At 37.4% G+C, this 12,972-nt stretch overlaps 1 protein-coding gene and 1 pseudogene across 1 annotated transcript; both read left to right on the top strand.

Annotated features, from left to right (window-relative positions):
- The first annotated feature begins 21 nt into the window (after positions 1–21).
- ndufa4b (NDUFA4 mitochondrial complex associated b) lies at positions 22–3,234 on the top strand. The gene is made up of 4 exons (XM_042507259.1): positions 22–202; positions 2,434–2,522; positions 2,667–2,727; positions 2,925–3,234. Exons 1-4 carry the CDS (start codon positions 161–163, stop codon positions 2,979–2,981), a joined length of 249 nt encoding a protein of 82 aa, XP_042363193.1. The 5' UTR covers positions 22–160; the 3' UTR covers positions 2,982–3,234.
- An 815-nt stretch (positions 3,235–4,049) lies between these two features.
- LOC121958369 lies at positions 4,050–12,621 on the top strand (annotated as a pseudogene).
- The last annotated feature ends 351 nt before the right edge of the window (positions 12,622–12,972 follow it).

The following is a 12,972-nucleotide window of genomic DNA, read 5'->3' as shown; positions in this document are numbered from 1 at the left end:
GCTGTTTCCGTTGCATTGTGGGATTGGCTGACAGTAGAGGAGGTGGTGTGCAGTTAAGTGTACAGTCAGACCCGTAGTAAGGCGCACGAGCTCCTCCACAGTAGCGCGCTTTTTCTCCGCAGATCTTCATTGTAACGGACTCTGACAGAGGACTTCCGACATGTTGGGGTTCGTCGCCAAACAGCTCAAGAGCCACCCAGCTGTGAAGTCCCAAATACTGTCTGTATTTATAGCAAAACACTGTGTTTCCTTAGAGCGTGTGAACGACCCGGTGACATTGAAAGGGGCTCGTGAGGACGCGATGGTGTGGCTATGCGCGCGCCCGTTATAGCCAGAATCTCACCTTAATTATCTGATGCGCAATTATAAATGATTTAATCATGCGGCTTTTCTCATCTACGGCATTTTTTTATTTATAGTGGATATATGCGGCTGTTTTTTTTAAATACTGAATATCTATTCTGACAGAAATGTTCCTCGACACGAGCGCATATTTCAGGATAAAAATGACAATTTAACGCTAACAAATCCACATTACAATTCACAGGTATCTTCCTTTGTCATCACTATAATAGTGTTTTTATCCTTCCTGTCGTGGGGGCTTATTATAGCCTATTTTTGCTCTGTCACCCCCTGAGCTTCGTAATAGGATTATTTTCTCTTAAAATAAATCCACATCCTTTGAAACAGATGTAGCCTATAGATCATAGTCATCAATAGGCCTACAGAAGCCATTACTGTAACTCGTTTGTTTTAAAAGGTGAAATCTCCTCTATGATAGAAAAAATGATCTCGTTTCCCTTTAAGAGACATACCGGCACTCTGTCCACACAGCCATGTATGTATATCGCTGCAGCACGTACACTGACTGGGACAGTATGGGCTCATACCAGCGTGACTCAAGGCCGCGGCAATGTGTGTAAAGAGACAGTTTATCCAAGGGCGACGGGGTGAAACAACCTGCTTTATGGCAGCGTCCATATTACCAGACCACTGGATAGAAATGTGTATGTTCTCCAAACTGTTTATTATAAACTATAAGCTTTCGATTATTGGCGGTACTTTATTTATTGGAGTAGGGGTAGCTGGGATAGTTACTTTTCTACCTGAGTAACTGGGGGAAAATCCATGATTCTGCCTTCACCATTAATAACTATAATTCACAGTTTCTGGCTATGATAAATAGTGTGGTGTCTGCAGAGCTAAAGAAAACATGCCTTTAAAAACAACTTGGTAAAAAAAAGTAACATAAACAAAACAACAACGACAAAAAACAAACTGTTTCTATCTATCTATCTATCTATCTATCTATCTATCTATCTATCTATCTGTCTGTCTGTCTATCTATCTATCTATCTATCTATCCATACACACTTAAAAGCGTTTTTTTCCACTTTCCAGATTAATTAAAATATTCGTTGTTAGTAATTAGTGTTGAGAAGATACTTTGCAATGGACTAGAGTTAGAAAAATAGTTAAATGTGTGCATGTTTAAATAAGTATATTTATTCAAGCACAAGCATCAACAGAAGTACAAGAATGAATGTAATGACAGATTATTAGATCCGAGGCTTTTTAAATAAAAATAAAAAATAATTATAAGGCCTATATATTTAGATCAGGGGCTATTTATAAAGCATCGGAACTGAAGCCTCAGATGACCTGGCCGAACAATGCCTAGTATACTCTTCTATAGGCTATATTCCAATAGCTTTTTGGTTAAGATTAACAAGATAGAAACAGGATATAAAAAAATGTTTTACTTTTTGTTGTACTTTTGTATAATTAGGGAATGTACTTTATTTATCATGGTAGAGGGTGGCTGGGATGTGACTTTGTTTTTATTTTCTATATTATTACTTTCCTCAGAGCTTTACATTTTTGCATGACCCCCTTTCCACCATAAATAACCATTTTCCACTGTAATAATAATAATAATAATTATTATTATTATTATTATTATTATTATAATAATAATAATAATATTAATTATTATTATTATTTTCACAGCTATGATAAATTGTACAGTAAAAACATTCTTTTCAATCCCACTTGCACTCGTTCTAAGAGCATTTAAAATAAATACAAAATATGACCATAGTCCACTATACCCCTGTAAGCCTGATGAAAAAACATATCTCCCTCCTCAGTATCTAAAAGCCTATTTGAAGAGCCTTCCCCATTTTGCACCATCTCCTCCCCTCTCATGACTAATGAACAGTCGCTTACTAGCTATATCATTTTTACAGCTGAAATTATTCAAATAAAACAGAAAAAGTCCTTTGTATTAAAGGGTCTCAAGCCATAAACCACTGTATTAGAGAATAGTGACTCTGGGTTGAATAATTATCTTGTCTTAGTTTTACAAATTATGTAATAATTGGTCACAAACTTGCATTAGAATTCATTTGTCTTGTCTCTTTTACCCACTAGCTCATCCCTCTCTTCATCTTCATCGGTGGCGGGGCAACCATGAGCATGATGTATTTGGGTCGGCTGGCTCTGAAAAACCCTGATGTCTCGTAAGTCTCTATCATCTCTGAGAGAGTCGAGACTCTGTGTCTTCTTCAGCTCTTATTTGGCATTTTATTAAACCTCAGTGTGTGAGTTTAAGTGTCAGAAAGAATGCTGATTAACTCACATTAATCATATTTTCTTTACTTTAGATGGGATCGCAAAAACAACCCCGAGCCCTGGAACAAAATGGAGCCCAATCAACAGTACAAAGTATGAGCCTGAAGTACATTTTGTATGAAAAACCTGTATGTTTCTGATACATGTTCATCCTACACTATCCCGTGAAGCCTACATTTCTTTACCTGGCTGCTGTTAGGTTTAAACAACAAGTCATATCTTCTCTGTTATCTTGCCTCAAAGTCCATATTGTCTTCCTCGCACTAACTGTGGACATTATGTATTTCCAGCTCTTCACAGTTAACATGGACTACTCCAAGCTGAAGAAGGACAGGCCTGATTTCTAAGTCGCTGTGTCTTCACACCTCCAACTCTGACATTGTCGTCAGTGTGAGGAGCCTTTGCACTTTTGCCAATAATCAAACAAACCTCTGACACTGAATGAAGATTGAATTGTTCAGTCAGTTCATTTCTAGTGTGCAGGGGGAAAGGGATCATTCACTTATCAATGACTGTATGAACAAAACAGGCAACCACCTGTTTTACTAATCGATGAATTTATTTTTGAATGTGTTAATTATTAAAACTATTTAAATCCTACTTTGATTTGTATTTCTTTTGCACAGTTTAGGGCTCAAACATCTTTTTCTAAAAGACTAACACAGCATACTATTATTACAACTTCAGAGTTTCATTATCAGAAGCTGATGTTCTATATCAATTATAACAGGAAAGTGTCACTTGATGTTATTGTGAAAGTAAACTGCAGACTACCCAAATTTAGAATTATGTTTTTATATTTTCTTAAATCTTTACCAAAAAAGTTTGTATCATTGTTTTATTGACAACTGTAGCTACCTAGCCCTGTTTTCTTTTTGTCTTTTTCTTTTATTTTAATTGCATGTATTTTGTTAACCTATATCTCTTTAATATAGACTTTGGTAGCCTAATTATTTTTTTAAATTGCACACTTTATCCCTTCTGGTCTAATATAAACAGTTTCTCTTCCTGTGACAAATCACCTTTTTTATTTCGAAGAACACATGAGTACTGCTTGAGAGTATTTTTTATTTTGTTTTATTCCATCGATCCTGTAGAGCTGCTAATCTCCTGGCAGTGTTTTAATCTCCAGTAGTTGATATTCGCTGTAGTAGTTTATTCCCTGTATTACCCAGCAGAGTGTGCTGTGTTTCAACACAACATAACTTCAGTCGGTGGCAATAATGCTGGTTTGTAATGTAGGAGAATACGTCCGACTTCTCGCGAGATTTCACTTAAAAATAACGCGGGACAGTTTAAGGAACACATCCGTTGAGAGTACAGCCGTGTTGAAAGAGACAACATTAGGAAGCCAACCGAGGAAAGAAAATGTTTAATTAGATAAAAGTTTTAGTAAAAACGACCCTGTCCTCAGCTCAGCTTCGTTTGTTGGACTCGCCGAATGTATAAAAGCCGCAGTTTTACACTGATAACGTCACCGTGTAGCCTTCGTAAACTGTAGCTATACGTTAGCTGTAAGCTAACAGCAGCTGACTGTCTCGGTGTAAATGGATCTGACGGAGGACTTGTCTGCTCGGGTCCTGCTGAAACATATCCTCAGCACCGAGACACCCAGGACTCCCGTCACCCGCAGGTACTTCAACAGCATTTTTACCTTAATATTTTTTAAAGGGAAGAACTAGCTCAGTTAACATGTTGGTGTTTTAACCATAAAATTGCTAACACGAGCTAAGGTGATGTTATGTATCCCAGATCTAAACTGTGGTGGACAATAGTCTCTTACTTGAGACAAAGTATTGATACTTCTGGTCAAATATTTCTCCAATACGAGTGAAAGTTGCCGAGTCAAATTATTATTTGAGTTAAATTACTGGGGTTCTTGTCTTTAAAAATACATTAGTATTCAAAGTACTTTTTTAACACTCTGAAACAACCCTCTAAATACACTGACGAGGATCTAAATCATTTTAGGAGATACATTTACATATAATGTATTTAGACAACCCACTATCTGTATAAATGTCAGCAGGTCATTTTGATATTAGGCACAAATATCTATCAGAATTGACTACTTCTGTATAAATGTAGTTAAATGTTGAGCATGTCATTCTGTCAGGTATAAATATCTATCAGGAGGGAGCACTACATTTATAAATGCGGACTAGGTCATGCTGTCAGGTACAAATAGCTATGAGAATAGACTACTTCTGTAGAAATGTAGTTAAATGTGGAGTAGGTCATTCTGTCAGGTGCAAAAATCTATCATAATGGACTACTACATGTAGAAATGTAGTTAAATGTAGAGTAAGTCATTCTGTAAGGTAGAAACAGGTATCAGAATGAGCTACTGCCGTATAAATGTAGTTAAATGTGGAATAGGTCATTCTGTCAGGTACAAATATCTTTTAAAAACTGACCACTACTTTTTTAAATGCGGAGTAGGTCATTATTTCAGGTACAAATATCTATTAGAATGGACTACTTCCTGTATAATGTGGATTAGGTCATTCTGTCATGTACGATTATCTTTCAGAATGTTCTACTATTTGTATAAATGCTTGCCGTAGTTGATTTAGTAAAACAAAAAAGATCTTTTCCCCTCTCTCTCCTCCCCCACTTCCTGTCAACCTACACTGTCCTGACAATAAAGGGAAAAATCACCCCTAGAAAATAATCATGAAAAAAAGCATAAAAGATACCACTTTGTCAAAGGTCATTGATTTACATCATGATAGAAAAGGGGTCCCTTAAGGAAAACGGTTGGAAACCACTGCTATAAACAGTGCAGGAGTGGATACAAAGTAATTAATAAAGTAATAAAATAAAGACCAATTTTAATATGACTTCCTATCTAGGATGTTACTAATCATGAGCTTTCTTGTCTTAAGTGCCTCCAAAACACAGAGAACCAGCGCGACCAGAAGCAGCAGTAGACTGAGCAAGAAAGATGCTGGTGCCCAAACTCCACAGGACATCCTGAGACGCAGCCTGAGACATAAATTACGTGAGGTGAGGAAGGCGAGCGGAGTTGATGCTGATGAGGGACATCCTGTTGATACTCTTAATGCTGACCTTTCTACTGTCTTCTTCTTTTCAGAGTATAACCAGGCAGTCTCTGCCTGCTCCTAAAAGGAGGACAGCCTCAGTTGTGCTCAGAAAGACAAACACTCCAGCCCCAAACTCAGTGCTGTTTGACGAGGCAGACACACCAAGGCAGATACTTGGGAACATCCTGCGCACAGGTATGTGCATGGGCCTGTCTTTATTTGCAAACAGTGCTGCAGTTGTTTGTGTTTCTCTTAGCAGTGTTGTTTGTCATGTGATTCAGAGCCTGTGAAGTCCCCTGTGGTTCATGACAAAGCTGCGTCAGAAGAGCCAGAGCCATCATCAGCAGACTCCAGCATTACGAGAAAGCGTCCAAGGTAAGTTTCATGTTGCTCCATCTGTACTGACGTCAATTGTCAGGAATCAACTTTTTTACCATCGTTGGGTCATAAAATATCCTCCCTGACTTGCAGTCTCTTCAGCAATATTGACTGTTTGTTTGCTGGCTAAATTTCGTTGTGTATGTACAACAGGTTAAAATTTGCTTGACTTTCAGTATTGAGCTGTCAGGGTTGGATTTGCCTGATATAACTATTGCCAACGCATTGAGTACCGCAAAGGGACTAAGCAGGAAGAGACCACGTCGGAGCCTTAATGTGACAGCTTTTGAAAAGCGTATGAAAGATGGAGAAGGTAAGGTTATCCCTTTACCAGGCACGCTAAGAAATACCTTTGCAAAAAACAACATTATAGACTGTAGAATATGTTAACAAAATGCATCAATTTATTAAGAAAAAAAACCTTTTTTAGTATAATGCATTTTAAAACAGTGCAAAAGTTAATGTAATATAAATCGAAATCTAAGAATAAAAGTAACATCATACAAGAAATAAATAACAAAAAATAGATGTAAATAAAAATGAATCTAGTAAAAAAAAAATCTGTATAGAATTTATGGTAAAAAAAGACAAATTGTCACTGTTATATAACAAAACAATGAAATAAAATTAACTTAACAAAATAAATATAAAAAATAAACATATAAATAAATACAAATATTACTGAATCTAGTAATATAATCCATTTAAAAATGTATGGTAGAAAAAATCAAATAATAAAACTGAATTGAATAGAATTACAGTATAATCAACCATGCAGTTACAATGCCTGTTGAGGGTTAAAGCTGCTGTTGATACACATCGATGTTTCAGTGAGGTTTTGTGAGATCCTAAGAATGTTTGTTATTGTAAACTGATACATTTACAATAGATGTTAGAAACATATGAGCTGTATCAGTTACCATGTATGATTAACGTCTACCTGATGAACGCTTCTGTTTACAGATGTTGAGGGAGGAAAATGAAGAATCAGTAGATGACCATTCATTGCTTTCTTTGTCAAGGTAAAAAAAAACCTTTAATGTTGGTTAGTTGTTTTTTTTTTTTTTTTACTTTTGAAAAGTAGATTGCTGTAAAAAAAAAATAACTATGCAATCTGTCCAATCTGTTTTGCAGTTCCTCTTCTCTGAGTCTTAAAACACCATTTGTGGATGTTCGGACTGAGAAAAAGGGCCTGCAGAGAAGAGTTTCTAACCGTCGAAAAATCACAGTGGAAGAATTTGGCGCTGCTGTTAATAAAAGGGAGATGGGAGGTAATTATAATGATTATAATACTTTTTGAAACCTAACATAAATGTTCTTTTTGTCCCATGAGTGATCATATGTACTACAAGTCAACAATACCTGTACCAATATCAGCACCCTTAAAGTGATACCGATACCAGTAGAGTACTTCATGCAATAATCAAGTGAATGGAAGCATTCAGTTTCATAAAAACCAGATGCCACGGGTGTATAGTGTAGATAACTTGAATGTTTTTGGTGGCACACTGAGCTGCCAACCATGTCAAATACACTGTGCTCAACTTCACTGCAACACAGGCTGTATGTGATGTATTTGCTGTGGTTTTGAGCCAATCACACAATGCTTCAATTTTAAAAAAAAAACCTTGTGGTGATTGGCTGCGAGCAAACTTATACAGATAGTAATTTTTTCAAGATCTGGGTACAAAAATGATTAAATGCAGTTATTGTTTGACTGGAAAAGTTTTGATACTTCTTGAAACATATCAGCACAGACATTCAAGTATTTAGATCTGGAAGTGCGGCAGGTGGGGGGAAGCAGCTATAGCTGGTACTTTTTGAATGATGGAGGAAATAGTGTAGTATGTGTGGTAATTATTAAATTATCTGTGTCTGCTCTCCTCAGTGTCGTTGCTGATGTTAATTTTTCCTTGTGTGGTTTTCTCTCTCCCTTCCTGTCACCCAGGAGTGAGCAGCTTTGTGCAGGTGGAGCGGGGCCTCAGTGAGACCGCTTTCTCTGAGGGCTTCACTTTGGGCCTGAGCAAACTCAGTGAACCTGATCTCACGACTGATATCCTTCACTGCAACACGGCTCTTTACACCCAGCCTGATGCCGTCGCCTCTAACTTTTCCATCGTTGCAACTCAGGACAAGCCAACGGTGCTGGCGTCTCAGCTGGAGAGACACATGGAGCAGGAGGAACAGATGGAGGTGGAGCAGAGCGAGCTGGGGAAAGAAAAGTCAGTTTATGCATTTCCAACTGAAGAAGGAGCTGAACCTCAGAGTGAAGAATCCCAGTCGGAGCAAGATGCAGATGCAGCTGAATCTCAAAAGGAGAAGAGCACAGCTGATGGTCAGCTTGAAGAGCTGCCATGTTGCAGCCGAATCCCAGACTATTGGAAGGGATGATGCAGCTGAGTCTGAGGACGAGGGGAACAGAGTGGAAGCTCAAACAGAGGAGGAAGATGCAGCTGACTCTCACACTGAAGACGATGCTGCACCCAAGTCTCAGTCTGAGGAAGAGGAGGCCGCAACAGAGCCTCAAACTGAAGAAGAAGAAGGTGCGGGTGACTCTCAGACTGAAGAAGGTCAAAGTGGAGTTGATTCGCAGCCTGAGGAGGATGTTACAGCCGGGTCTCAGTCTGAGGAAGAGGAGTTTGTACCAGACTCTCAAACCGAAGAAGTAGATAAAGCTGTTGATTCTCAGTCTCCGGAGGACGTTGCAGAATATCAGAGTGATCCAGAGGCCCCTGCAGCCCATTCTCGATCTGAAGAAGCGGACGATGTGGCTGATTCTCAACTTGACAACGAGCATGATGGCGAGCAGGAGGAGACAGATGTTCAGCAGACATCAAAACAGCTGGAACGTGACTTGGAACACATCAGTCGAAGGGCTCATCGCTCAGAGGGCGGCCTCATTATGCCCGTCACAGAGGCAGGGGGAGATTTTGCAGACGCTACAGAGGCAGGTGAGGACGAAAATCTCGATGTGACTAACAACTATTGTTATGATAAATCTGTGAACGAGAGCAAAGCAGCAGGGCCCACATTTGAAAATCTGGATCCATAAATAATGTGGCATTCTGGCACAATAAACAAATTAAACCACTGATCAATTTTCAGAATTGTTGGTAATTAAATTTCTGTGCATTTACTAATTAATTGGTTTACTATTTTTTTCAGTTCTAGTCAGAATCATAATCACTTTATTGCCAAGTAGATTTCCACATACAGATTTGCTTTAGTGTATTGGTGCATAACACAGTCAGAGAAAGTGAAACTATATATACAAGCAATTGTTGCAAAAATCAAGAGATTTAAAATGTTATAGAATACATTTATAGTAAATAGTTAATACTGTTTTGTTGATAGTTAAAAAAACTTTGACTAGAGTGTCAATGATTAATCAATTAGTTGTCAATTATTAAATTAATCACAAACTAAATTATTTATCTATTTCAGCTATTTTTTTTTTTTTTTTACAGGAAACCACCCCCCCCCCCTCAAAATTCCGGTGTCATAAATGTGAATATTTTTGGGTTTCTTTATTTCTCTATGGCACTAACCTGAACATTTTGAGTTGCAGACAAAGCAAGACATTTGAGGACATCATCTTGGGTCTCAAACACTGATCCACATTTTCCCCATTTTCTGGCATTTTATAGAACAAACAAATAAGTGGTTAATCAAAAAAATAATCAACATATCATGCAACAGTGACACTAACTGTTAGTTGCAGCCCTTACATTGGCTGTGTGGCATATTTTATGGTTGTAGTGTTAAGTGAAACAAAGCCATAAACTAATAGTTGAGGTTGGACTGAATTATAATTACAAGTTACAAATATTGCTATACTTCCCAGCTCTTAATAAACTGTGTAATGCATGTCAAGGAATTTTAAAGTTCTCTTTGTTGTTGTTTGCGTGTAGGATGGTCTGATAGAACGTCCAAAGCACACAGCAGACTGGAAATGGAAAGCCAAGACGGCGATCAGCTTCATTCAGGGATCCCTGACTCGGCCGAGTTCTCAAACCAAGAACAGGCCGATGCCTCTTACACAGAGGCCGAGTCTGACGCTGATAAAGAGAACGCGTTTACTCTCCCGGAGGTGACGCCTGATATTGAAGACATTCCCCAGGACCCTGCTGAACAGGGGGAGGAGTGGGAGGATGAAGAAGATGATGAAGAGGGTGGTGGTCAGTCTCTCTTTTGTGTGTGTGTGTGTGTGTATGTGTGTGTTATTTAAAAAAAACAAAACAGAAAGAATACGAGTATGTTTTATTTTCTTCAATCTCCAGAGCTCCCGAGCAAGACTCCAGCGTTTGTCAAACAGAAAATACACTTTTTTCCGGCCGATGCTCAGGCTTCACCTTCTGTTTTTAAGAATGTTCAAGCCAGGTAAGTTAGACCAAAAACTGACATTTTTACATGACCATAAATATTAAAAATGGAGCCAGGTGGATAAAACATTGTCCAACCAGAATTTCAGATATATAGTTAAAAAAAAATTCTGCATATTTTTAACTTGTGTGTCTCTCCAGAAGGCGATAATAAGGTCCATTGGTTTTTGTAGGTTTTATCATCTTTCCTGTAACTGACAGGTTCCTTTAATATCTGTTATTCCAGCAACAGTACAGGTCAAGCTTTTCCTGCACCCAAACAAAAGCAGGTGAAACAGAGGAGGAAACAGCCGGCTAAAAAGGAAGCAGGCTTTCCCAAAACCTATCTCATGGGTGTGTTCAAGCACTTTGCAAAAACAAAGGTTTCTGCAGATGTGTACCCTGTCCTACAAGAAATGTAAGTACTGTTTTTGAGTCTTTAAATGTATTAATCAAAAAGCTGGTTGCCTATGATGTTTTTTTTTTTTTTCTTTGTAATATTGTGAGGTCATGGATTTCTACCTGTACATTATAATTCACTGTCTTTAACAGAATGGATAAATACTTTGACCGGCTGGCGGAGGACTTGGAGACGTACGCTGCTCATGCAAAAGAGAAAAACCATAGAGGCTGAAGATGCTGAGCTGCTGTTGAAAAGGTAGGTGTGCTTCAGTCAGTTTGCAAATGGTCATTACTGAGTTTTTATGATCAAAAGAATTTTTAGTTTGACATGTAACCATCAGGGCATTTTAAGTCCACTAACTAAAACTGCTTGTTTTTGTCACTGACAGGCTAAGATTTTTAGAAAAGATTTTTATAAAAAGCATCCGTACATATAAATCTTAAGGTTTAAGAGTAAGATCCTTTTTGTTTTATCCAGAAAGTGCCCCAAATTGCCATACCCAAACCCACCAGACTTCTTCTTTTAATATAAAAATTAATTATATATATATATATATATATATATATATATATATATATATATATATATATATATATATATATATATATATATATATAGCATTTTTTCACATCTAACTGCGTGAATTAAAAGTTTATTTTAACAAAACCAGAGTTGCTGATTGCAGAAATCACTGTCTATTTGAATGGAGTCTGGTGGCTTTGGTGATAGCAAATTTGGGGCTGTGTCTGGTTAAACAAAAAAGAATTTCACTCTTTAGACTAACTAACTAACCAACTTCTGTGTGGATACTTTCCATTATGTCAGATATTTGTAACAACAATCCAAACCTGTCGGTGGAAACAAGCACTTGGTCTCTTCCTCTCCAAAACAAATGGACCAGGTGATTTTAATTGGTAAAAAACCCTAAATCAAGTAGTTTCACGTCCAAAATTAGAGTTTTTCTGAGGCTGTTTGGCATGTCACAAAGGGGCTCCTAACTACGGTGGCTGTCGTGAGAAGGCAGATGTCTCTATCTAGAGCCAGTGTTTGTTTTGTCCGTTCTGGGCTACTGTAGAAACATGGTGGTGCACCTATGTAGTTCAGGATAAAAACAACAATTCTTATTTTCAGGTGATATATTTATTTATTTTATTATATTCTAATTCTGCCAGTGTGTATATATATATATATATATATATATATATATATATATACATATATATATATATAATATATCATTTGTATATGTATGGCACTTCACATTAGTTTTCATACATTTACTGGTGTGTTTTTGCACTCTGCAGGCAGGGTTATGTGAATGACAAGGTGCCAGTGGAAGTGCTTATCGAAAAATATCTTCGTATGGACCAGCGCAGACTCCTGATTCCAATTGCAACCAGTGGAAATGTTGTGATCCCTAAAAAGCGGAGATGAATCTTTTATATTCAGCTTTGTAATGTTTTCATCTCTTTGACTGATACACATTTTACTTCCACTGCATTGAATTTGGACGGGTGAAGTCTCCATTCAAAGTTGATGTTAAATATTTCTGTAAATGTTTAAATATTTGTAGGCAAGAACTTAGCTTTAAATGTGATGTCTGTTTTGTATTCTGTTATTTTTATCTTTATCACAGTGCAAGTATATCAGTACGTAATTCAAGTAGTGGCTGGTTGACAACAGTGCTATGTCATTATAAGTTAAGAGTACATGAGTGCACTTTTTACATTTGTCGTTGCATGTAAATACTTTGTTGATGAATGAGGGTGTGTGGGCAATAAAAATAAATAAAAAAATATATATAGTTTCCTGTTACATATTTCATTGATAACTTGCTCAGTTTGTGCTTTTTGTTTGGGGGAAAAAAATAATTATGCAGTTTACAGAATGGGCACATAAATGCACAAAAAGCCGCTTTAGTGTCTTTTTATGAGCATATTGGAAAATAATGCATCACTTTTGCAGGGGGATTTTCCAGGGAAAATCCTGGCAGGTTACACTGTCCAGTGCCTTGCGATGTCCACCAGATGGGGCAAATTCATAACAACTAATCCTTGTAAATTCTGTTAGCATGCTTACTTTCTGTTTGTACAAGTTCCAGCCTATAGTTGTGAGACATAAGTTTTAAGGACATCTTTTTCTTATGTTA

This window comes from Plectropomus leopardus, chromosome 19, assembly GCF_008729295.1.
Source record: "Plectropomus leopardus isolate mb chromosome 19, YSFRI_Pleo_2.0, whole genome shotgun sequence".
Classification (NCBI taxonomy): Eukaryota; Metazoa; Chordata; class Actinopteri; order Perciformes; family Serranidae; genus Plectropomus; species Plectropomus leopardus.
Note: the sequence above shows the minus strand (reverse complement) of the source record. Positions and strands in the feature narration are given on the sequence as shown.